Source organism: Aythya fuligula, chromosome 3 (genome assembly GCF_009819795.1).
Source record: "Aythya fuligula isolate bAytFul2 chromosome 3, bAytFul2.pri, whole genome shotgun sequence".
NCBI classification, from domain to species: Eukaryota; Metazoa; Chordata; class Aves; order Anseriformes; family Anatidae; genus Aythya; species Aythya fuligula.
This window is the reverse complement of record NC_045561.1, coordinates 80,919,460-80,944,983: the sequence shown is the minus strand read 5'-3', so window position 1 is coordinate 80,944,983 and position 25,524 is coordinate 80,919,460. Positions and strand designations below refer to the sequence as shown.

Here is a 25,524-nt window from a genome sequence, read left to right as displayed (position 1 = left end):
CACTTCAGATGGTAAGATTTATCACAACCTCATCAATAAATCATGAGAAGTAAGTACCAAGTGATAAAATAAATTACTTCAGAAATCACATTATCCTTGGAATATATAGTCAAACACTGCACCAAGCACCACGCTCTCAACCGCCTTACTGCTAAGACCCTTAACAGGGTCAGGAAGGATTGCGTTAGACTGACGAGTGACCCTAGCTATTGTCAGACAAGAGCTATTGACTCTTGAACAGCTCAGCAATAGTCAATCTCTGGTGGAAAAATACGGTGGTTAAACCAGGGTCAGTAACTACCTGATGTGCTTTTGTCTCCAAGGTCTAAGAAAAAGAAAGACCTTGTTTCTCTGTATGAAAAGGGCTATTTCTACTCCCCATCATCCCTAGAGTTTCTCCTCAAATATTCATTCAGCTCTGCACTGTGCCAGCAGGCAAACCACAGTCAAGATGATTCCCAGTGTTTCTTCATGGTTACTTGGTTATATATTGTTTAGGCTTTTCTATAGTGAGTTGTCACCATACATACCATACCACTATCACGTATCAGCAAGCTACATGGTTCTTTCAACCACATATCATCAATATGTGTGGGTTGTTCTCTTTCACCCCATTGTTACACAGAAGCATAGATTAAAAACGTGCTCATTCATAAGGTAGGATCCAAGAAGCACCTGGACCAAGCAATCCACACTGTGCACAGATGCCAATAAATAAGGTAGGCCTTACAAGACAGTGATAGTGTGAAGGCTGAAAGTGATAGACTGAAATAGAAACTTACATCAGATTTCTTGATAAAACTCAGTTCTCCTAAGGGCTTTAAGTCATCTCAATACTTCCTAAATGTTTGTCACCATCACAAAAGTAGGTGAACACCGCTTCTTTTAACTCACAAAAACATATTGTATTGTTTCTTTTTAATAAGATGTTTATCACAGTGACTGTTATTCTGTGTTTGGTAGTGCTCTACATAAAATAATGTGAATGAAAACCCAAAAGCATTTGCTGTCCTTGTTTTCAAAGGACCGTGGGACTCAACATTTTCAGCATTAAAGAACCAGCGTGGAGATCACTAAAAGGTATTTTAGAGGAATGAAGGTAATGAACACAGTGAACAGCACATCCAGTTCATTAAACTATCGAGCAGTGCTCAGCAGCCTTTACCAGATAACTGTCTGTGTTCAGACAACATCAGAGGGATGCTAACAATCAAAACCACCTCACAATAAATGAAAAAGGAGAAATTAACGTGCAGATTCAGAGCAATGCACATGGATAGTTTGTTTCATGTATTTTACAGTTACAGTGACAATAAAAGTCACCATGAGGTTAAAGTGCAAAGATAAGAAACCATGACAAACTAAAGATATTTCAATCTCCCTAGTACATAAATAAATTTCTTCAATTTTACATCATATGACATGACTTAAGAGTAACTGACAAGAAGCAAAATTCATTTATCTTAGCTTCAGCCATCTGGAACTGAAGTGAACCAAATTAACCGAATTAAACTATTTCTCTAGGGTCTCACCCTAAAACAGATGCTAAATATTGCGGTTACATAATCTTTAAAGAAGTGCATAAACCCCCATCCTTGCCAAAACAGGCTGCTTCTCTCTAGCCCCATGCCAGCCACCACTCCTGTTCTTTGTGCTGACAGTCATGCACCTCTTCAGTAAACTGCAGTGGGGAACCAAATAGGTTAAAGTTACCTGGCAAAGGACAAATGGTTAATTTAACCACATTTGAATTCGCTGTGTGGTGGCAGAAATCCCCAGCACAACAGGGATAAAGGCTGCTTTGGCATGGTGGCAATGCCAACTTACGCTTGCGTAAAGCTGTAATGTATTTAAAGCAACTGATAGGCAGTGTGACTTGCTCTCCATTTCTCCCTCTAGTAGCAACTGTTAAGAACACCAATTTAGAGAGATTAGAGTAAATGTCAGTTTTAGTAAACAGTTAGAGGAAGTGACTACTTGTCTTCCTTCTGTAATTCTAATTAAAATATTTAATCCAACAAATCAATATTTACTAAAAAAGGGATCAAAAGCAAACGAAATGGTTATCCACATAAACAGAAGAGTAACTTGTTCGTGGAATGCAGGCTCCCTCTAATGGTCAGAGCATAAACACCATCGTTCATTCATATAACCAACACTGCAAAGCCTATGGTTAAAATAAGGAAACGGGATTCACCTACTCACTTTATCAGCTTCAAAGAGCATTTTTAATGTAATTATAAAAATGAAAATTTAAGCTGAAGAATTTGTTGTATTTCTCAAATTCACTTAGTATTTCAAATATTCCATAGTATAGAAAAGCACAAGAAATTATTTATTAAATCACTGTATGTGTAGCTTTTAGCTCAGGATTTCTATGACGTCTTGGACAAAAATTGATTATAATACTTCTCAAACTTCTGACTTAACACTTCAGAACTAATTGTGTTATTTCTGGTAGATAATTACAGGATGCTGTTAATGGTATATGGAATAATGGAATACATGCTATATATATATGGAATAAAATAATGGAATAAATGCTATATATATATGGAATAAAATAATGGAATAAATGCTAAGGAATAAATAGCAAATTAAAACAGAAGATCCATATTAACCCTGTTTCTCCTTAATTTTTGTCTCTGGCAAACTTGCATTTACATTGGTACTACCAGACATGCACTTATCATTATAATATTTTGATACTGACAATGTCTGGATATGATAAATTTCCATGTAATTTATGGAACTAAGTGGTATCTTACAGAAAGCTGATTTGAACTTAACACATTTTCTCTTGTACCAATATTTTTCTTTCAACATCTTCACAGAAGACAAAATAACAGGTTAAGTCAGAATTCACTTTAGAGTACAAGAGAAGCTATATATAACTTTGAAGTTGCAAAACAGTGATTCTGTAATAAACTAAAATTAGTTCTTGCCAAAAATCAAACCAACTACAGGAGTGATCTCTCTTTACTGCTCCACAGACAACAACAAAATGATTAATAACCTACAAGCAATATTGTATATTTTTTAATTTCTGTAAGCTTCAGTTTTAAAACTCCAGTTTTCCAGGGACACCAGTTGTATCACAGACAAGCTGTACTAGAAGAGAGAATAAATTTTCAACAATTAGTTTATGTCAAACACATATAGCATCACAGCAGTAGGCTGTGAGCAGCACTCGTCATACAGATCCTGGTATCAGCAGCCCAGCAGCAAAGAGTTTCTGATATTGTCTCTGGCAGCTGTGCCCATAAAATCATGTACTCAGGATACAACCACAAAGCAGGAATGCCAGGCATATTTTTGACAGAATACATGAAATGTATTACAAAAAACAAACTAAGTGGTACATTTTTGCTCATGTGCTTCTTTACATTAGAATGTATTTATTATTTTAAGTACAGTCCAGAAAGTACTACATGGTATACAAGCAGAGCAGTGCACCAAAATATAATCTCTAATATACAAGGAAAACAACTGTAGATGAAATATGCGATCATTTTTATTGGACTCATTTTGCTAACAACATAAGCATTAAAAAACTCCATTGTTGAACCTGTGCAACCTGTTAGATGAAGCATCCAATATATCCAAACCAGCAAAAGGTAATATCAGTCCCAGAAGTTAAAATAATAAAAAAAACACTCATCCACTCTTTTCAATGGCTATGATATAAGCCAAAGGTCAACAACTATGACTGGAATACATTGAGTGTATTAGAGAGGGAAAGAGCATATTCCAAAAATAGGCCACGCTCAAACAAAAGAAATCAAAGCCAAGAAATTGTAGAAAAACATCAAAGAAAAAACATTCCTATTATAAATTCTGTCAATAAGCTGTGTCAGGATTTCTCTTTATATTTCAGATCTTGAAAGCATCGCTAAGACTTGAAAAACAACACCAAGATCACAAAATTCCAGCTAAACACAAACTCAGAAAATACGCGGAACATACTCAGATTTAATTCAAGACATTGTGTTCTGGACATTCTGAACTCAAAAACATGCAAGAGTACAACAGAGCACAGTTTTTGATAGTAGAGCACAATTTTATCACTTGTACATAAAAGCTCACACAGGTGAGCCTAAGAATCAATCCAGATCAAACAAAATGCATGCCACAAGTAGATAAAAATGCTAAAAAAAGAGAAAAAATATTTAAGTAATTGTAAACTGCAGTATGAAGGTTAGGAAATGAGATTTTTAATAACAAAGGGAGATGGGGGAGACAATGGTTCTAAGATTAGAGTCTAAAGCAGAAAGTGTGATGTCTAGAAATGATGGTTCAAAAGAAGGCCAAGCTAAGAAAAGTGACATGAAAAACATACAGAGAAGACAACAAAAGAGGAACTAATACAGGAGGAGAAAAACTGAAGCTGGTATATCACAGAATCAAATGTGGATTTATGCTTCTTAAAGCCCTCTATAAGCTGTATAATCACGTCCAGGAGAAAAATGACAAGAAAATTCAGATTTTCCGTAGTCATAAAGAAAGGCTGTGTTAGGTGTTTCCAAGGTGTTTCCACTTCAGAAAGAGAGAAGCAGAGCACTCACACTGTGATAAGACAATTCATACAAAAAAGTCATATACTATGTGCAGCATGAAGCTGAATGAACAAATGAACATTCACTAAAGTAAGAGCTTCCAAGTAGAAAGAGAATTAAAGCTTACCAGAATTTTTAAAACTCCACCAACTTATCTTCAAAGTGTTATAAAAATGATACATTAGAAATTCTTTCATAAGTATGTGAAATTATACCATCAGATCTCTGGTTCCTTAGATTTGAAAGAAAACCATTAATATTTTCCTTTCATGCCATCTACAAAACCATAATGTTAAATGGAGACAAATAATAATTTCATTTACTGTACTTGCAACTTTCTGTGCAAGTACTAAAAACTCTTCCTGGCAGCCAAAAAAAGGATACCTCAGCTCTAGCCTCCATATGGTGTGTTACTATATTTTGAAAGTTCCACAATTCTTATTTTTATTTTTTTTTTTAAAGGCAAGACAATTCTTGCTGCTTGTGAAGGATCATGTAAAATGTCACTGTGCCTCAAGGAATTTAGTCTTTTTTTCAAAAAACAGTTATTTAGCACAATTGTGAACTCATAATTTATTTTTTTTAGTAGCTGTATGCTTAGTGTCTGTATAGTCAACCAGAAAACGCTGGACAGTAAGAAAAGTGGGTTCATTACATTGTTAGATGCTTTGTGATTTGCCTCATATGCAAGCCTATTGTTTTGTTACAACAATGTCAATACAAAATTACTGTTTGCTGTAAATGTTAGGGAAAGTTCATTAAGCTCTTTTCTGACAGTAAGTAGTTCTACTATATTGTGTAAGCGCTACAAAACTCAACCATGAAACATAACAGACGAAGAACCCACAAACCAGGATTGCCTTTTTTCCAGCTCAGGAAAATTCTCTGTGTAACAAGACACAGACTTCTCATTCAGTTTCTACATGTCTCTACCTTGCTCTCCGATTCTCCGTAGTAATAGGGGTAATATTTTAGAAAATCGCAATCTGCCAGCCTAAAATTCCCTGAACTCTGCCCATAGCATCTGATTTCATTTCATTCACGTCTAATGGCTCATCTAAAGGCAGAGGAAGGATGATTACAATGCATTTCCCTTCTTATCATACCTAGTTGGTTACTATTGGAAGTGCAAAATTGAAGAATACCTTTTTTATAATACATCTATTCTCCACTGACCACAAGAAGATCCTAATTTCCAATGGCATTTTTACTTTTTTCCTAATTTGTGGATGTGATGGAAAAAAATGTATACATCATTATTTAAATTTTGCAGGATTTTTAAAAAATTCAGATCAACACTGTTATAATTCCATCTTTTCCAAAATACACTACCCATAGTAGGAGTTTTGGCCACTAGAGGACTGTCTGCTAATGCTTTGTAAAAACTGCTTGCAAAGTAAATGTGCTGTAATTAGGCCTCTAAGTGCATCATTATGCTAAAGGAACTATATGTGTGATACATTTGGGAGATGGGGGGACCCTAATGACTCCCATTTGCCTCATCAGTTTTGAAAAGTTCACAGAGATTCTTTTGTTTCATATTATTTACTATTCTAAATTGCACTACCTTGAAGTAACAAGCCCTTTCCTGCAAAGTACTCTGTGTGGGGTGCCTTCACTTATCAATTAAATTGCTTATCCTTGCCTGGCTACACAGTAGTAAATGACAAACAGCAGTTACAGTCTTGTGAGCTACAGGATCAAAATTACTCTTGGCCACAGATTTGGTTCTGTGGTGTAATGGGCAGCACTCTGGACTTTGAATCCAGTGATCTGAGTTCAAGTCTCAGCAGAACCTATGGGGATGTTTCCCTTTGCCTAGGGAAGTGGTTCAGTCAACACCCCTGGAGGTCTTCTTTAAAAGACATTTAGATGCAGAACTTAGTGATCTGGGTTAGTGGTGGGCTGCTCACTGTTAGGTCAGAGATTGGACTAGGTGATCTTGGAGGTCTCTTCCAACCTAGATGATTCTGTGATATAAGTGTATTAACAATTTATCTATTTAACCAGGTTACTTATATTAAAAGTCTTTGCAATTCAATCTTAATGAAGACATAGACTGAAAACATTTAGTGTGTCCATTTTCCTTCTACTGGTCTTTCCACTAATTTAACATGCAACTAAGCTAACTTTTGAAAGCTTTTTGAAAGCTTTTGAAACTTTTATGATCTTTGATATGCAGTGATTATAAACCTGAAAACTTTTTCCTGGCTTAAGTATCAACATAAAGCTGAATTTGCTTTCACAAAATATAGGCTACCTGTTATGAAATAATACTAGCACTTCCAAGAAAGCATCAAAAGAGATTCTGGAATCAGCAGCAATTGAGAAGTTACAGTTCTGACAGCCAGTAAAGAAGTGTTAGGAAAGAATATGATAAGTCATATCCATTTAACACTTTCAGCCATTTCATTTTACCATTTTCTTCTGGTAATGTTCAGCTCCTTACCCTGTTTCAGAAATAAATCTGAATGAAACATACATCATTACATAGGTCAACAAACTAAAAGACAGTCCTAAGGCAAGAAACAGTCCATTCAGTTGTCAAAAGTAAGAACTGAAATAAGAAACATTTTTACTAAAGAGCAATGTTAAATGAAAACAGTAAGATACAGCTGTAGTTCTAATATAAGCAAAGAAAGTTCACCAATGAGTACCGATAGTTATACTTTACTAAGAAAACATAGGTTTGCTTGTTTGCTGAATTTGACTGTACCATGAGTTCATCCACTGCGAAGGACCTTCAACATTGAAAATCTGAAAAACGTTCAATGTTGAAGTTGAAATCTGACCTCATCTTTTACCAAATATTCTGATAAAAATCTGTTTAACTAGGCTATAATATATAGTAAATCACTTAGAACAATGTCTTTATTTCCTGTAGCCAGAAGATGTTTAGCTGTCTGAGTCCAGCAACTTCAGTTATTTTAGAATTATTAATAATTCACTATAAATTCCTTAAAATCAAAAGTCAGTGACTAACAGAAACCATTCATCTCCTTTCATAAGAGGTACTGAAAGGGAACTCAGCTTATACGTGAACTCTCACTGTTCATAAAGCAGCGTACACACAGTAATCACCTTTAAAAGAAAGGTAAAGACAAACTCAAAGACAAGGATGAGGAAGTGCATCTTCCAAATGACTGAAAAAATACTTGGTACATTAAATCCCTAAAATAATTATGGTATTATTTGACAACCAAAGCCTCTCTGGAACTGTAAGTACTGCTCAATTCCTACTATAATAAATATTAAAAATACTTCTCTATCAAACATTGCTTAAAGTAAGAAGGCATCGCCCAATAACAACACAAGCAATTTAGTAAGCTGGAAAGCTCTCTCACACTCTTCTCTTCAACGTCTCTTCAAAATGTAAGTTTAAAAATACTAAACATTATGGAAATGCACTTCAGAAATTAACCTAGTGAACTGCTAGATAAAGCACTGTATTAACGAAGACTTTCTCCATTTTTTTCTCTGTACTGGACTGCACAAGATGTAGCGTGACAACAGTAGTCTTTGCTGTTCCGCAAAATGCCTGATATGGGTTATTGCACTATTAAAAAATGGTGTGACCTCACATTCCACAGAACACAAAAGATGATTCATCAATACTGAAAAACTCTTTTAAAGAGTCTTTTCAAAGAATAGCTGGAATTACTGGGATAGTTTTAAAGGACACTGGTGAATTACAGACAGTACTGTTTACTGATAATTTTTCTTTAATATCTGTAAACAACATAATTTAAGTACAGCCTTGTAAACAGATAAAAAAACCTCCACTGTACCTTGGTTTGATCTAAATACTGTCTGCTGTTATTCAGCTGATATTTATATGCCTTTTAATTTATATATTCCTACTGACTTGAGAACTATATTTTGGATGCATTTTACCTGACTGGCAAATGAAGCAGCCTTAGCTCCACTGCTAAGACAGAACTGAGAGTTAGTGCACATGCAGGTGGTGCAAATACATCACAGAATCATAGAATCACAGACTGGTTTGGGTTGGAAGGGACCTTAAAGACCACTCAGTTCTGATCCCCCTCCCATGGGCAGGGACACCTTCCACTAGACCAGGTTGCCCAAAGCCCCATCCAGCCTGGCCTTGAGCACTTCCAGGGATGGGGAAGCCACAGCTTCTCTGGATGACCTGTTCTCACACTTCGTACCACCCTCAGAGTAAAGGATTTCTTCCTAATATCTAATCTAAATCTACCCTTTTTAGTTTAAAGACATTACTCCTTGTCCTACCATTACAATCCCTGACAAAGAGTCCCTCCTGCAGGCCCCCTTTAGGCACTGGAAGGCCACTGTAATGTCTCCCCTGGGCCTTTTCATCTTTAGGCTGAGCAACCCCAACTCTCTGAGCCTGTCTTCACAATGTGTAAGAAATAACTTTTCTTACCTGCTATTTCTGTAAGTACAGCTGTATGATCATTTTCTGTCAACTTCACAAATCCAACTTCATTTTTGAAATGATCGATTCCTTGAAAAGACAAGTCCACAGTTTTTCCTTTTAGGAGATCTTCTACAAAATCCTTGCTGTCTGAAAGAGCATCAACTGCTCTGTCAAGAAGAAAGAAAACATCTGTGTGAAAGTCAAATATTAATGTTTACATTACTATTAATCCTTCTATACATAAGTTTCAAAAAGCTTTATTAGTATTAATTTATTAGCTACTCAGGTACTTTTGCACTACTCCCTATCAATGCAGTCAGTACTGTTCTCATCATTTTATAATGGTAAACTGGTTCATATGCCCTGCTGTAAAAACATGGAAACTACAAGGCAGACTTAGCAGCAGGTACAATTCCTTGAAAGAATGTATCTCAATTCTCAAGGAGACTAGATAATAAGATGACAATATTTCTATTACTCTGTGCATCCCATTTAAGTAAGAGTCTAATTCAGAAGCATTTGGTTTTCCATTCTGAAAGTAGCCTACTTTTGTTCTTCTCCTGACATTGCAATGGGACACTCTAAGATGCTGCTTCATTCAAACGTGCTACAGAATATTACTTGTTACTGTAAACAGAAGTTAGTGACATTTTATATGTACTATATATATATATAATGATAAAATTAGATGTAATTAGATGTAAATTACTATTAAGCTCATTGAGAGCTATCAGGAAAAGACATACTAAATTAATGCTTACTTTCTTTAAGGGAGAAGTAGTGCGCACATATAATCTACATGTAATTTAAGAAACTGTAGCAAGCCTGGTAACCTGTTAATAATCATTTTAATTAGCCCCATTAAGTACATGTACTTGTTTTGAAATGATTCATGAGAAAAAAAAATGTATATATATATATTCTTAGTGTCTTCTAAAAATCTCTTGCATGCTCCAAGTTTTTAGTTCTACTCAGTGAAACTATATTTAAACTGCTCACTAAAACAATGTTGACTTTATCAACGCTAGATGGCAGTAAAAGGTTAAAAAAATCTCAGGAGTTTATTTTATTCTCTCTACATTAACTGGATGAAAGCCATCACCATGATTTCTGAAATCTATTTTTTAAGCCTGTACACATACAAACAGCTCTACTCACTTTTCCATTATGTTTAACAAGACAGAGTCTTGATGGGAACCATACAGTTAATTGAAATCAAGTTAAGAAAGCATCTCTGATTGATATAGTTCTCCTGTGTTTTTTCTTATGACTTTAAGCTACAAACTGGAAGTATTTTAGCTCCTGTATGATCACTTTCAGCAACAATGCTATTACTTGTTCCTTGGCAAAGGTATTTATTTTTAAGCATTATCTCTGCCACCTTCATCACCTTAAGACAAGATTGTTCTGAATGCCTTCCATGTCTGCTATACTTCAAGGCTTTTTAAAAACACCATCTAATACTGATTATGCCTGTCAGATTATTTCACAGATTATTGTTTCTGTATTTATTTACTGACACGAACCTGAAAATCATTCAAAAACAGATACAGATATTACTAATAAACAGTATCAAAGACTTCAGTGGGCTTTTAAGTACTAAATCATGCCCTAAAATCCCTCTTTGGACTTTTTACATCTGAGAACTGGTACACAGACAGCCATGGAAAGCTCTGGTCCCCAACTGAATACAGACTTGTATTTCCATACTGTAGGGTGTGCTGCAGAACTCACTGACCAGCCCAATTTCAGTTGATGAGGTCTATGAAAGGTCAACTCAAACAGAGCAGTGTGTTTTCAGTTTAGCACTGTTGTCGCTAAAGATTTAGTTCTACTTTTTTTTTTTTAATAATCTTTAAATACACTAAATTATTTTTTTAAAATTGCTGTCATCTCTATTGAGAATATTTTGTATTTTTCTTTTCCATCTATTATTTTATAACAACTGACGATTGCTTTGTAAGAATAAAGCACAAAGGACAAACGTTTCCGCTGAATTCAACAGCAATGAACACAACAGTGGTATTTTCTTCTTATTCCATACCAAATAGTACTTACAATGCCAAACAGTAATTACACTCAGTGCAACTACCCCACAAACATAACAAAAGAGCTTACATGCATTTTGCTCCAAACTGGAAAAATAATAATAAAAAAAGGCAGTATGTTCTCAGTGTATACAAACAAGGGTTACAGAAGCAGTGCTTCTCGTTTTCTATACTGTTCTAATGTAAACATTATAGCATTTGTTTGGTGTAATTCTTTTCAGGAATTTCTGAACTGTTAGTTTAGAATTCAATAGCTTTCATATTTATAATAAAAAGGTTAGATTCACAGTCTTTGACAAGTTACAAAAGGAACTTTAAGCTATAGTCTGTTAATGAAGGCACTTACTGTGAAGGCTGGTATCCTAATTTCCAATACCAGATCCCAAGTATGCTACGAATGCATTTGACATTAAAGTAAATAGATAAAAGACATGCTGTTAGCATGGACTACAACTGCTTTGCTTGAAGGGAGTGCTGTCATGACTCTTTTTTGCTTGTTTTCGTTATGTTATTTTAAACCTCACATTCTTGATTTCATACAGTCTTATAAAAACAGTTGTAACGTGTCCTCATGAAGGCTAGACTACAGCCCATGAGTTAGAAAATTCCCATGCAAATTGTAGGTCTGGATTCCCTTAGAAGGAGAAACCTAAAATGCAGATCTTCTATTTCCAAGGCAAAAGCTGTATGTACTAAAACATCATACAAAGAGCTTTGTGCTGAACTGAGTATTATGTTCAGAACATTCTTATCATGTGTTTGGACTTCAAATAGCATTCAACTCATTTCATTTCTATACAGACAGAAGTACTATTGTGCATATAGAGTAGAAAAACTGTAGATATCTAAGTAACTTAACACATCCAAACTTTTGGATCTGTGAACTCTTAGACGTCTAGTTCACTAGTTGCCCTTTGTTTGAGAGGCTACTGTCATCTGAAATTACACACAGGTTCTTCTGCTAGTCTGGTTCTTGATTTAATTCCATTAATGTAGTATCAAAAATTGGTGATGCAAGGAAAAGAAAATTCAAGTTTTAACTCTTCAAGTACTTACAGAATATTAAGCAGAAAACAACAGTTATGAGAAAAATAAGAATTCCATATAATAGAAATGCAACCTAGAATACCTGAGGATAGCTGAGCTAGACACCTGTAGTAGGCACCTGGCCAGGAAAGGGGTGAATCCCTGGGGAAGCTGCTGCTGACTAGAAGACAGCTCCTGCATGCCTGGACTGTGGAGTTCTGCTGGGAGAGGCAGAGAAGAACTCCATAAGTAAGTGCCCAGGTGGCAGCTGAACAGAGAGAGCTGCAAAGGATGTTGCTGAGAATACTGAACTTGGCAATATTCATTTTGATACAGAATTCATGACTCCAGTCATGAGGAGGCATACTTGCCTTTGAGGTATCCTCTCATACTGCCTTCTTCAGAAGTTCATACTTAAAACCCTTAAAAAAAAAAAAAAAGTGCTCACACAGTTGGTGGTTGTTCTCTACGATTTTCAGGGGCTACCAAAGTTCACTCATCAACCAGAGAAGGAGGAAGCTTGTGTGCCAACTCTAGGAGACAACGTGGAGAGGAGAGGGAGCCCAGCAAATCTAGAATCCTTTCCTCTCGTTTCGATTCCCTGCTCCCAGCTGTCTGTGTCTCCCTTCAGAGCAGTGTTGGAGGAAGAAGCCAACAGATTTGTAACCTCACAGAAGAGGTGACAGCATAGATCCCTCAAGGATTCAATATTACAACATTCAGGGAAACGTGTGAAAAACAAGCTGGGCAATTGATTTAGATACATTGATATCATTATTTTTAGGTGTGATAAATGTTTTCAGCCAAAATACCTTCTACTAATTGTTCTCACATTCCGCGTTGGATTCTGGCTTTCCTATGAGCAACCTGTACTTCAATAGCAAAACCTTCTGGGGGAAAAATGATTCAATGCACACACTTATTATACACATCATTTTGTAACTGTGTGACCAAAACGCAAGCAATGTCTCACTGTACTTGTTCATTATTTGATCTATGTAATTCAGTATATGGACTGCATGTCTTCTAATACTGCAGAGAAAACGACTACAATATATAGATCATGGAAGACCCCTGAAATAACTCATCTTGGGTAGATGAATAAGTAACGTTTTTCTTTCACAAAACTACAATATAAGGACTTTTGATTCATTACTAATTCTCTTCAAAATTGATACATAAGCAATGGAGGATTCCCAGATGTCTGTATAATGCCAGCAGGCCATTTATCAGTATTTTAATTAACACTGTTACAGGTACCCAAGTGTTTGTCATCTCCATCCTGCAATTACAATGTACACATACAGAGAGACATGACATATGTAGGCTACTGGGCACCACATCTCAATAGCAACTGCCAGGAAAGTCTGTGTGAAGTAGGACTATGAAACACAAAGGATGTTTTCAAGTCAAACATACAGCTAGACACACAAACTATTATTCTAAAGGTTCATAAATTATATCTGTATGGACTTAAAAGTCTGAATTTCTTCATATTAACCATGGAACTTGTACTTTAAAGTAGGCTTGTCAGAGAGCTATACAGCATGTGATAGACAGTAAAAGCCATCCAAGAACTGCACTTTTTATAAAGCAAATAGTCACATTTGACACTTATACATGGTATCATCACATAACACATAGCCCTTTCCATGACTGTTAGGAGTTTTATATGAGCAAAAACTCAGCTATTTCACTGAAGCAATATAAAAATTATACTTTTGATAAGGCCTAATGAACTCTCTTTTAAAAATGTACTTATAGTTTGAGTATAATAAATTCATTTAGAGGCATTAAAAGCCAACTGCATGAGGCATTACCTTGCAGCTAAGGCTTATTTCATTGAAGTCTTTCAGTGAAAGTTACTAATTTGGCCTATAATATCTGCTGAGCTACAAAATTCTGAAAGCTCCTCTGTTGATCTGCTCAACATCCCCTACAACAAAACATTGTTTTGAAATAACTACTTTAGCAAACATGAGATTTGTGCATGCAAGTTCAGCACACAGTTATGAAAAATGTAAGGAAGCAAAAAGAGTACTTTGTGCAGAATTTATGACATACCATAAATTAGGAAAATGGCTGATATTAAGATTAGCAGCTTAAGAACAACGTGAATTAAATGCTCAGTAGCCCTAGTAATTTAGGGATGACAAAAAAACAAGCATCAGTTACCCCTCCTACTCTTTTTATTAACTCCTCCAACAAAACTACTTTTATACATTTAACACCAAAATACCTACATGCCAATTTCTTCTTCTCCAGATAAATGCATCACCAACATGGTGACGTGCAGCGAGGCACAGCGAACCATTGCTTTGGAAAGCCTATGATCCTTTTGTATTATTGCATCTTGGACGGCCCGAATACCGTCAGTAATCTGGAAAGACAGACAGGCACAGAAACAGCAGTTAGCAATTACTGCATCCCGTAATGTAAGTGAACACAAAAGCGCACAAACTGAAGTCAAATGTTTATGTAGAAATCATCCTAGCAGAAGCAAGTTTTATCCTCTGATAAAGCCGTGCTAATTGGCCTGAGTAAACTCATAGTGGGTACAAATGCAGTGATTAACAAGTAGCAGGACATTTCCCATCACATCTTAACAGGAGCTAGGTTCCATAAAATGACAAATTCCCAGAACAGATTAAAATCATCCAGTTTTACACTGCCAGTAGTCCAGATCAGAGGCTTCTTTAGAGAGCTTCTCTACTGTCTGCTAAACATGTATACTGCTATGTGCAGACAAGTGTCTGAAAAGATAAAGGGGCCTTTACAGTATCAGGCAAAAAAGGAACAGGCAAATAGTCAGTAAGCTATTTGTGGAGATTTACAATTCTGATTACACTGTCCAAAAGATTGTATAATTTATATAATCTCTTCAAACGTTTTAATGAATCTCTGTAATACAGTTCTAACATCACCAGTCTTTTTCTATAAAAGTGTTTGGTTCACATTTTTCTTCAATTAAATTTATTTGTATAGTTATACATGCTATACAAATTGTATTCAACTTGCTTACTGTGCCTGCAGTTACAATACTTGTATTATAGTATTTTTTAAAAAAAAGCTTCAAGAATGCTTGAGTATATTAGTAGAAATTAAATCAAATCCAGTAACCCTGACCACATGACAAAATGAGTTATTTCTAAAAGATGATAAGCAAAGATATTACAGACAAATCAGCTTTGGGGTATATAGTCTAAAAGAAGCACGTAGAAAACTTGAATCTGATTTTTATTTGCAACCCATTGGTGAATGCTTAATGAATATACTGTATATATTAATTTTTATAACACGCATAAGTAGCTGTTAGGCTAAAATAAAAAGCTACAATTCAGTTACTCTGCTGATGATAATTAACACACAAATTTCCATAAAAAGTACACTATAATGGGAGTGGTCAGTACTTCTGTGACCCACGTCCTTATGATGAGGTTTGCCATGCAGGAGTTTTACCTAATATATCTAGTACCACTTTATTTATTTGAGGTAAAGCGCCATATAAATAAAAACTAGTTATAGCTGAAGAGAACCAACTCCAGGAAGGGTGGAGAGAAGGAAACGAAACTCACTTGCCAGAAGTAATATGGCATCTACAACTCAGACATGTCTTTAGTAGTGTGAGACACATGAAGAAAATTGCACCAGCACTCCGATTATAACTCTTGTTATAATATAAGACCGTTTCCTTCATAGTCAGAACTTATCATAAATACGTGACGCTTCCATTGTAGTCCAAGATGCAGGAGAAACTTAACCCGTGTTTACACAAGAAACTGGTAAACACAATCCCTGATAGCTACAGTGTATCGACTGCATAATTATTTAAGTTTATAAACTAAAGCAAATGCAGTTACCCCAGTAAAGAAAAAAAAATGAAATGCTCTATCATAACAATTACAGTTTCGTTCCATTTTCAACTATTTTTGACTAGTCTATCTAAATTTAATTTGTACCTGAGAGCTGGCAAAGAAAAAAAAAAAAAAAGATACGTGTAAGTATACACGCCCTTCGGAATACATTAGACAGGTTTGGAGCTGTGTTATCACAGTGATAAAACCATATCCTAGCTCAGAAAAAGATCAGCGTTACTCAGCATTCAGTTATTCAGCCAACACTCCACTTTCCCTCGCCCATACAGTTCCCTTCAGTAGTACTTCCAAATCCCTTCCTACTCATTTCCTAAACTCCCTGCACTACCCCCAGGTCCCTCCTATAGCTCAGTTTTAGCTCAGGCAAGAAAGAACACATGCTGTGGCTGATTTTCAGTTATCAGGGGTTGACTGCCTAAAAAATATGCATATTTTTATTCATCATCTGTCAGATCTCAAAGAACAGGTAATTGCCATACTCACACTGCAGCCTGTAACACACGCACGTTCTTTCAAAGCTCTCTTTTCACCACCACAAATTCCACAAAACACCGTAGAAAATTAGTACCTCTGACAGGTTAAAACCTAATGAATAACGCACCTTTGGAAGAAGATTAATTCCAAAGATGGATAGTTAGCAGGTCCAGAGACAAGCTGTTGTTGAACCCAGCAGAGAAATGTGCTGCCTTCTTGATAACAGCAAAATAGAACGATGAGTGATCGTGTTCTCTGGCTGGAGCAACAACATTCTGTATGATAGATGTTGAGGTTGTACAGAGAGAAGGGATAAAAGAACTTTTCAAATCCATTTTTGTGAATTCAGCAATTTATTTTTAGTGTGTTTTCCCAGAACTCACGTGATCAAAATGTAACACAACAGCTAGAGCTTAGCCATGCTGTCATGACTTCAGACTGATGCTGTTCTCTTTGGTAAATCGAATGTGCATTTAACAGCTGAGAGCACTGAATTTTAATCAAGCTAGCCAGGACTCTTCCTGAATCTCAGTAATATCTAGTTATAGCCCATGCATGAATGAAAACTTCATATTGTTTTTACTTGCTATTTACATTGCCTTATGAAATTTTATGTTAAATTTCAACTGCTGTCATGCTGACAACAACTTCATCTAATCTGAGATTTCCTAACTTCCATATCCATTTCCAAAAAGAAACGGCTGAGGGCAGATCATACTCAATAATTCTCCTCTCAGATTATTTATAAAATTTCCCCCTAAATAAGGACTCAAATAGTAATTTCAAGGTATCCTCTCCCATTCCCTGGGATATGTTATTCTGAAGAGTAATAAAATAACGATTCTGCTTACTGCAAGAACACTACTGGGAAGTGATTACTGTGAGCTTTAAAGATTTAACAGATTAATTGAAATTATAATCAAGACTGGAAGAGCCCGAAAGACTAACCTGCCAAGTAATAACATTCAACTATTCTTACAGAACTAATAAAACGTTAAATATAAATCCCAAATTAATGGAATACCTCATTTTACTTCTGAAGATTTGGAACATGATTAAAATGAAAGCAAGGAAAATGTTTAATTTTCAACAGGAACAGTTCATTAAATGTTCCAGAAATATTCCTTACTACAAAATGTTTCTCTGTGTAAAGCCTAAAAGCCTATATAAAACATGAAGAAAGAGTACTAATGCCTAAAACAATTCACCGGAGTAAAATTAGATCCTCACAAAGGAAAGACCCCTCCTTCCTAATTGAAATGCTACTAGTAATTACCAGATCCCCTCTGGCTATCAAGAAGCCAGGTGTCTTAAGTCTACATTTTGGCTAATGTTGCCTATACAAATTCCAACGTGTATTTTCTACTTTCATAACAACTCTACATCTGAGGCAAGTATAAACAAAACTTTTTAGCAAAGTCTTGGAATTCCCAAAATGCTCTGAGATTTAGAGTTGTTTCTTTACCTTTGTAAACAATACAGGGCATATAAAAATGGATGTTTAGTTAAGATTTTTTCTACTCAGCCACCAATTCAACATAACAATTGTGAGCAGCAATTCTCAAAGATCAGATTATGTAACCTTTGCATTAATTGTTGCTGTTAAATCATGGAAGAGACAGAAAGAAAAGCCATTTCAGACCAAGATGGCATAGAAGATATTTGTGTCAGGCTATTCCTGATCTATTCTGAAGACGAAGAATAGAGCCTCTGCAATCTCTTCTTCACACAGTGCTTTTTGAAGCATCGAAGACTGCATCGTAACTTTCAAATCTATATTGTATCTTTTTAATTTCAGATTATCTCAATCTTTGACTTTCTCTGAAAACAGTACAGATGTAGAATGAGTTAAAGATCACCTGAAAGATATAGCTTCTGATATTAAAATATAAATCTAAAATTGGAAATGGTGGTAAACTGTTGTTTTCAACTTTTTAAACATAATACACCTGCTTTCCTTGATGAAGAAACTCAATACCAAAGCTGTATCAGACACATCCCATAGCACATAAAAACATCATCTTTGTTCACTGTTAGGTTAAATGAGACAACATATGCCAACTATAGGAAAATACATGTTCTTTAAAAGTCCACTGCACTTCTTGAATCCATCTGAACAGCTTGTCACTAAAACAACAGCTTGTTTGAATTTTAAATAAGATCATCTATTTTACTGGAAACTTTTTAAACTACAAAATGCCTTGTTAAAACAACAACAGATCCAAATTTAAATTCTTACCTATAAGGAGAGCTAAAAATAATGCAGAGTTTTTCCCTATTAAATGAAATGTCTCTTTTCCTTATTCTAAATGAAACACCAAATATGTAATACTGGAAAAGTACAAAGGGGAAATTTAAGCCAGCTACAATCAAAACAGTATGAAATCCATACAACTGAGTAAAAAGATAAATATAAACCTCTCTTCTTACAAACACATGTAGCTGTTGAAGTAATTCTGGTTATACAAAATTACTATCATAAAGAACATCACCTCTGGATTAGTAATTGGAATAGAAATGAAATAATTTGGCTGATACTGTTTTTTCTTTTTCTTATTTCTCTCACTGCCTTCTGGAATTTCCTTTCCAGTAGTCCTCTTTCTTTTCTTTTCCTTATTTAATTCGGAGGTGGCATGCACTGAAAAGAAAAAAAGAATTAAAAAAATCAGCATACGGACAAATCAGAACAAAGATACAAATAACATCATGCCTACAGGAGCTGCCTTCAGTCAACTGACTGAAGCATCTGATCTGCCCGTGCACTGAACTGTCTGATTGGGATCCTATTCCAACTTGAATTAACACAGTCACCCAGGTGGAATACCATACTTGAAATAAAAGTATGTATATCCAAGCAGGGCTCATCAACTGCTAACACAGCTTCCAAGCTACTCCCATGTTTTGTCAGCTCACTGCAGTGGACTTGGCCTGCAACTCTCCACACATGAAATGTGTGGACATGACTTCAAAACCAGGTAATACACAGGATTATTAAAGGAAAAGGTTGCAGTAGACTAGGACTGGCCAACCTATAGTTCATAGAACAAACCCTGCCCAGAAGAAAATTTAATCTAAACAAGACCTACTGTCTGGCTCCTTTCCCGAAGGCTCCTTCCAACACGAAGAAAAGCGCATGTCCTCAGTTCTCTCTGTACCATAAATCACTTCCCTCCCAGCTTATTTCCTCAAGACTTTGCAGACCCTCTCCCACCACATGGAGGTATACACATCCATAAGCTGACCAGACTGCAGTCCTGCACTGTCCACTGACAGGTGCACTTATTTATAGCCATGTGCTGAGAACACAGGCATTGCAAGACAGCTCTTCCAACCATCAGCTGGAAGCCATCAATTGAAAAGTTCGTATGTAGTAATGCAAATAGACATACAAGATGTCTTTATTCTGCAGCTAAATCTTGAAACAGATCATAAAATAGTACATTTTTAATACGCTCATGTACCTACAGGATTGCCTACCAACAACGGATACACCAGGCTTGATACTGCTTGCAGGAGCTCTACCACCCCACGCACAGAGCCCACCCATGAGCTCCAACAGGCAGAACCAAGAAGCGCATGTGGAACAGAAACACAATTTCTGTTTAGATTTACTTACGAGCAAATTCATCTTCAATATCTGTGTTGGCAAACGGCATTTCTGCCATCAGAGAGTCTACTGATTCAGCAGATGGACATGGCTTTTTTCTCTGTTGTGTTGCTTTTTTAATCTCAGCAAAGATTTTCTTCTTTTCCTGTACATTTTCCAGCCCATCTGTAATATATTTTAAGACACCGGGTCTGAGTTTTCAATACAAACAGCCGTTGGCATTATACACAAGCAATATACAATTTATAAATTTCTCTATTTACCAGCATTTCCTCGTCAACATATCAGCAAAAGGACTTCAACACTCGATGTGGAATAGCATAAAAAGTGCATTTAGCTTTCTATGTTTAGTAACTTGTTCTTGTTCAGTACTGAGTAAATGCAATTATGTGCAAAGAGGACAGTTATGACCAAGTATAAAACAGTAAGCCTTTACATAGCATGTGAAGTTCACTATAGATAACAGCAATGGCATATGAAATTGAATGCAGATGAACACTGGCAAATGACCTGCAGTGTAAACACACTGCAAATAAGGCATGGAGGAGCACAAAGGGAATCCTACAGTTCCACATAAAACAAAGAACTCTCAGCTAACTACATCATGCAAGAATGAGATGATTATTCTATTCCTGCATCTCCCACACAGCATTAACATGTTATAGACAGCAACAATTTCAACCTGTTCTAGAAACTAATGACATTTAAGAAGGAATCACTACAAATCTAAATTCATCTTGCATGTATAAACATGAATCTCAGAGAAATACCACAATGACAGAAGGAACTCCACTAAAAAGTTTTCAAAAAGGCCTTTTTCCCCCCAAGAGTACTAATTATGCACAGTCATTTCCCTATACTTGTTTCATATTTCTTCATCAGTAAATGCTAATAGCTGTGTACTAAGCTATACCGTAAGAAGATAAAAATCAAAATCTCCTCTAGCAACAGAAAATGTGCACGTAACCAAACATCCAGCAATATTCTTCTGGGACAAGTCCACAATGGGATTACTGTAGTGGAAGAAGCCTTATGTCAGAATTGCAGTTTATCCCAGGACAGCTCATTACTACAGACAACACGCTTTCAAAGCTCCTCTTGTGACCAGTGCAGATAGCCCAAATCTGGCCCAAGGGGGAAATTTGGCAGCAGAAGTGTGTATTATTTTCTTGTGCCCTGCAAAGCTGCACTATCTGTGTAAAATCAACGGTACAGACCCAGCCTGGGCTATTAGAGCCCTATAGAGTGGGTTTTGGTTTTCTGTGTGCGTGTATCACTCTATGCTAAGGATGATAAGTAAAAGAACAAGTTGGTTCAATGCTAATTCACTCCAGCCTGAAGTAGGGAGGCATAAATCACTCCGTGGTTGTGATCTGACACCTAACTTTGTGCCAGAGGCTGAGTAAAACGAAGCAAGCTATTTAGACTGGTTGTTTGTACCCCCTGTAGACACTACAAACTATGTGCCACAAAGAGATGTTAAAGCAATCATGAATTTATTACTTAACATATAAAGTGTACACAACAGAGGTTATTGCTGGTGATCCACCAGCACACAGAAAACAATGTATTATCCTTAAAAGAGATCACGAACTGAAGGAAAAGACAAAAATCCATGAAACTGACAACCAGGGCAGAGAAGTTATCAAGATCCCTGGCACAACACGCTGAAGACAGCAGCAACAGAGTCCGAGAAGTGTGTTTCGGTCACTAAAACAAGGTGAAAACAGAACTTTTAGGGATTCCTGACTTCACGCAGGTCATCCGAGACCTAGGCAACCCAAAAAGTAGGAGCGCCTTGATCACCACGCTACTGCAGGATAAACTCTTTTTTAATTGCAAGTTTAATGACATCGCCTGGGTTTTATAAACGAGCAGGAACCTGCATGATCTTATAGATGTCTTTAAGTGGTTCCTGATCTTCACGAGCCATCTGTTCCAGCAGGAAACAGCGATAAGGACAAGGAAGATCCCCCTAGCTCGTACAGGGAAGCACGCCCAGCGGGGCGCCCTAAGGCACGTTTCATTACTTCCCACCCGCACCCCGGAGCCCGGGGGGGGATCAGGCCCGGAGCTGCCCTGGAGCCCCCCGCTCCCGTTACAGGGACGGCGCCGGGGTGCCGAGCCCAGCCCAGCCCAGCCCAGCCCGGCCGCCTCCCTCCCTCCCTCCCTCCCTCCCTCCCCCTCCGGCCGCCTCCTCACCGTGCTCCCGGGGGGGGGACCCGCCGGGGGTGCCCCCGCCGCCCCCCGCTGCCGCCGCCGCCGGGAGCAGCGCCATGGGCCGCGGCGGAGCGAGCAGGGCGCGGGGCCGCGGCACGGGGCGCAGCGCGGGGAGCAGGCGGCGCAGCAGCCGCTGCATGCCCGGCGGGGAGCCCCGCCGCGGGACGGCCGGGGCACGGAGCACGGGGCACGGCGCTGCCCCGGGACTACAGCCCCCGGCGTGCCCCGCGCACGGAGCCCCGCGTGCGGCATGGCGGGAGGGGCGGGGTGGGCCGCCATGGCGGTGCTCCCGCCCCCGACGCTGCCCCGCGCAGGGGGTGGCCCTCATGGTGGTGCTGAGGGGGCCGAGGGTTCCCCGCTCGAGTTTGGAGCGTGTGTTTTGCCCTATGGTCTGCCTGCAGCTTGAACTCTGTGGTGTGCTGTTGTCCAGCTGCCCTGTACGCAGTGAAGGCATCCGGATAGCGTGTCCTGACACGAGATGTACGTTGGTTGTTGTGTATATCTCGTATATATTACATACCTCTCATATATACCACATACATCTCATATATTCCACACACATCTCATATATGTCACCTACATCCCATATACATGTATGTCATGTACATCCCATGTATGTCACGTACATCCCATATATGTTACGTATCTCATAACATACATCTCATGTATGTTATGTCCATTTGTTGTTTTCATTCTGTTTTACCAACAATTGTCAGCTAAACAGGACGCCTGTAACTCCACGGGAGTGCTTGGAGCTGACTACTCCTCAGACTCCTCAAAATAATCATTTGTGTCTTGGGACCACCAGAGGAATTTTATACCACCCAAAGCTCTAGTTTTCATCCTTTTAGCTGCAGTCCAGGGAAAAACATCATCTTCCTTGAAACATCCATTCTTTATGCAGTCACCCAGTCTCCTAACGTAGCTCTGGCCCACCCTTCCCATTGGCAATAATGCTTCTACTGTGGCTGTACAATCTCCTATTGGGAATCAACCTCTTGGGTGTACACGAGAGGCTGTTTCTCCGAGGCGAGGAATGCAAGACACTATTTTCCTGCTTAAATAAAGACTTTGTGCCCTTTGGAAGCCAAACGCTGTCACTACATTCTGTGGGCGAAGCCAAGCCAAATCTCGCCTTCTGTTTTTGCAGATCAGCCTGTGCATATAGACCAGATCTGAAGGAGCTGATTGTTTATCCATATATACAAATTCTTACTTTCGCTTTTAAAGGGAGTAGGATTGGAGGGGAAAAAAAAGATTAAAAAAAAAAGGCGCCTGCATTAGGGAGGAAGCTGCAAAGCTGCATGCATTCTGGATGTTCAAACCTGAGAGACTAGGGAAAATTAAATGAGTTTCTGTATTTGGCTTGTCTGTGCCTTCCCTTTCTGGGAGATAAAGTTTGTTTGGAAATACTTTACAACCTTTTTGACCCATCTCATGCTGTGTTTGCCCTCAATGTCTTTCACACTGTTTTCATGGGGCCTGTGGAAACCAAAGAGTGGATGCAACACAGAAATCCAAGTTTGGTGGAATCACAGAGGAGCTTTAGGATAAGGCTGCTGGCAGTTTTTTTCACTGTATGTGTTTCAAGCTAAATATCAGCTATCGTTAGGAGGCTAACTATATAAGTGGTCATCTCTTCCTAGCTGGTTATCGTTGTTAAATATATATATATATATACTTAAAGGTTTGATTCCATGGAGTTACCGATGAAATACTGGGAGAAAATCTATTGTTATTAAGTGTCTGTAAAAATGCAATGTAAAACACAGTTTTGAACCTGAAATTGTTCCCAGTCAATTCATGAGATGTTTTGCTGAAATCTTCAGCAACCAAACTCTAGAAGGAATATTTCTGTTTGTACAGTGGACAGGGGAGTCTAATGTAATACTAGATAAGTGAGCATTTAATGGTCTCTATAACACTTGAAAATGCAACATATTTTTACATTTTTGGTAGACCTAAAATTGTATGTAACCAATGCCACTAGCCTAGTACTGATACATGGATATATTCTTTAGGTTCATGAGGTGCCTGAATATACAGGATAAGGGGAAGTAAGAAATTAAAAATGCATTAGCTGGATCTGATAAGATTAGCTGATATCACAAATTGACCCTTTAAGTCCTAAAAGTGGTTGGAAGCAGAATGTTCAGCTGAGGACTAGAAGGCTGAGAAGTTCTGATCTTCCTGCCTGCCCAAATACTGTGCAAGTTACGTAGTGGTCACTGACCTGGTGCCTGTCTGAAGCAAGCCAATGTGTGTTTTTTTTTTCTGTTTATTTGTTTTTGTTTTTTGTTTGTTTGTTTGGTTGGTTGGTTGGTTTGGTTTGGTTTTTATTTGTTTGTTTGGTTGGTTGGTTTTTGGTTTTTGTTTTTGTTAATACTTAGGTTTGGGCTAATGCCAAAGCATTATCAGTTTCCTGTGGCCTTGCCTTTCGTAGTTTCTGATTAACCTCTCAGTGGTACAGTTATCCCTTTGAAGAGAAAAAAAAAAAAATCAGAGCTCTCACGTAATGACAGCTGAGTGGCATTAACAGAAAGAGGAAGAACAGGCAGCTCTACAAATGGATTTGCCTATACAACCACCCTTCCCACGCCTGTTAGCCTCTCACCTGACTGCCTCTTAGTCCATCACCTAATTTCAGTCAAATTTAGTACAAAGTAGGAGGTACGATATTCCCACGCCTTTCCTGAAGATGAGTGGTTTGGGGGAAAAGAGAGATTCATGTAGCTCTCAAAGGAGGGAATGAAGAAACGGTGCTGTGTTTTTTCATGCTTTTCGATGAAATGGTGGCAGCTGGCCATGAATACTGGTCAGCTCATTAAATGATAGGTCACAGCACATACTATCGACACATATTATCTCTTATGTTAGTCAAGCAAGAGATATGGGGGAGCTGTGACAATTCAGGACATGGCTCACTTGTGGGAGGTTAGGAAGTAAAGGAGCAGAAACGGGACATGCTACAGGGAGGCCTAAATATTGAAAGAGGATATTGGGATATTGTGTAGGATGTGGGAGGGAGTTGACGGTATTGTAATGGGAGGGCATGGAGACTATAGGGGAAGCTTGGATTATTGTGATAAGAAGGGAGGACATAACTGATATGAAACAAGCCTTCATTACGGCCACTGCTGATAGAACAACTTGTTTTCTCACAAGTGAAGAAAAATAGACCATGATCTGATAGTAATAAGAGACTTACTACAGGAACAATGAAAAGCATGTGTTGCAAAACTACAGATACTACTAAATGAAAGGTAGACAAAAAGAGACAGGGTTAAAGTAATCTAATGCAAAGATCAAAAAGCAA

General features: G+C 37.7%; 1 protein-coding gene and 1 non-coding gene across 4 annotated transcripts in view; one reads left to right on the top strand and one right to left on the bottom strand.

Annotated features, from left to right (window-relative positions):
• AKAP7 (A-kinase anchoring protein 7) overlaps window positions 1-20,109 on the bottom strand; it is an 86,078-nt gene extending 65,969 nt beyond the window's left edge. For all 3 annotated transcript variants that reach the window (XR_004253075.1, XM_032184261.1, XM_032184262.1), the window contains exons 1-4: window positions 19,998-20,109; window positions 18,874-19,019; window positions 14,276-14,412; window positions 8,965-9,125 (exon numbers count right to left, since the gene is read on the bottom strand). Coding sequence is in view for 2 of the 3 variants with exons in the window: in XM_032184261.1 (XP_032040152.1) it covers window positions 8,965-9,125; window positions 14,276-14,412; window positions 18,874-19,019; window positions 19,998-20,046 (493 nt within the window). In the remaining variant the exon portion in view is untranslated. The remainder of the gene's footprint in view (window positions 1-8,964; window positions 9,126-14,275; window positions 14,413-18,873; window positions 19,020-19,997) is intronic.
• Window positions 6,283-6,354, top strand: TRNAQ-UUG. The gene has a single exon. It is a non-coding gene; the product is annotated as a tRNA-Gln (tRNA).
• Window positions 20,110-25,524: the final 5,415 nt, after the last annotated feature.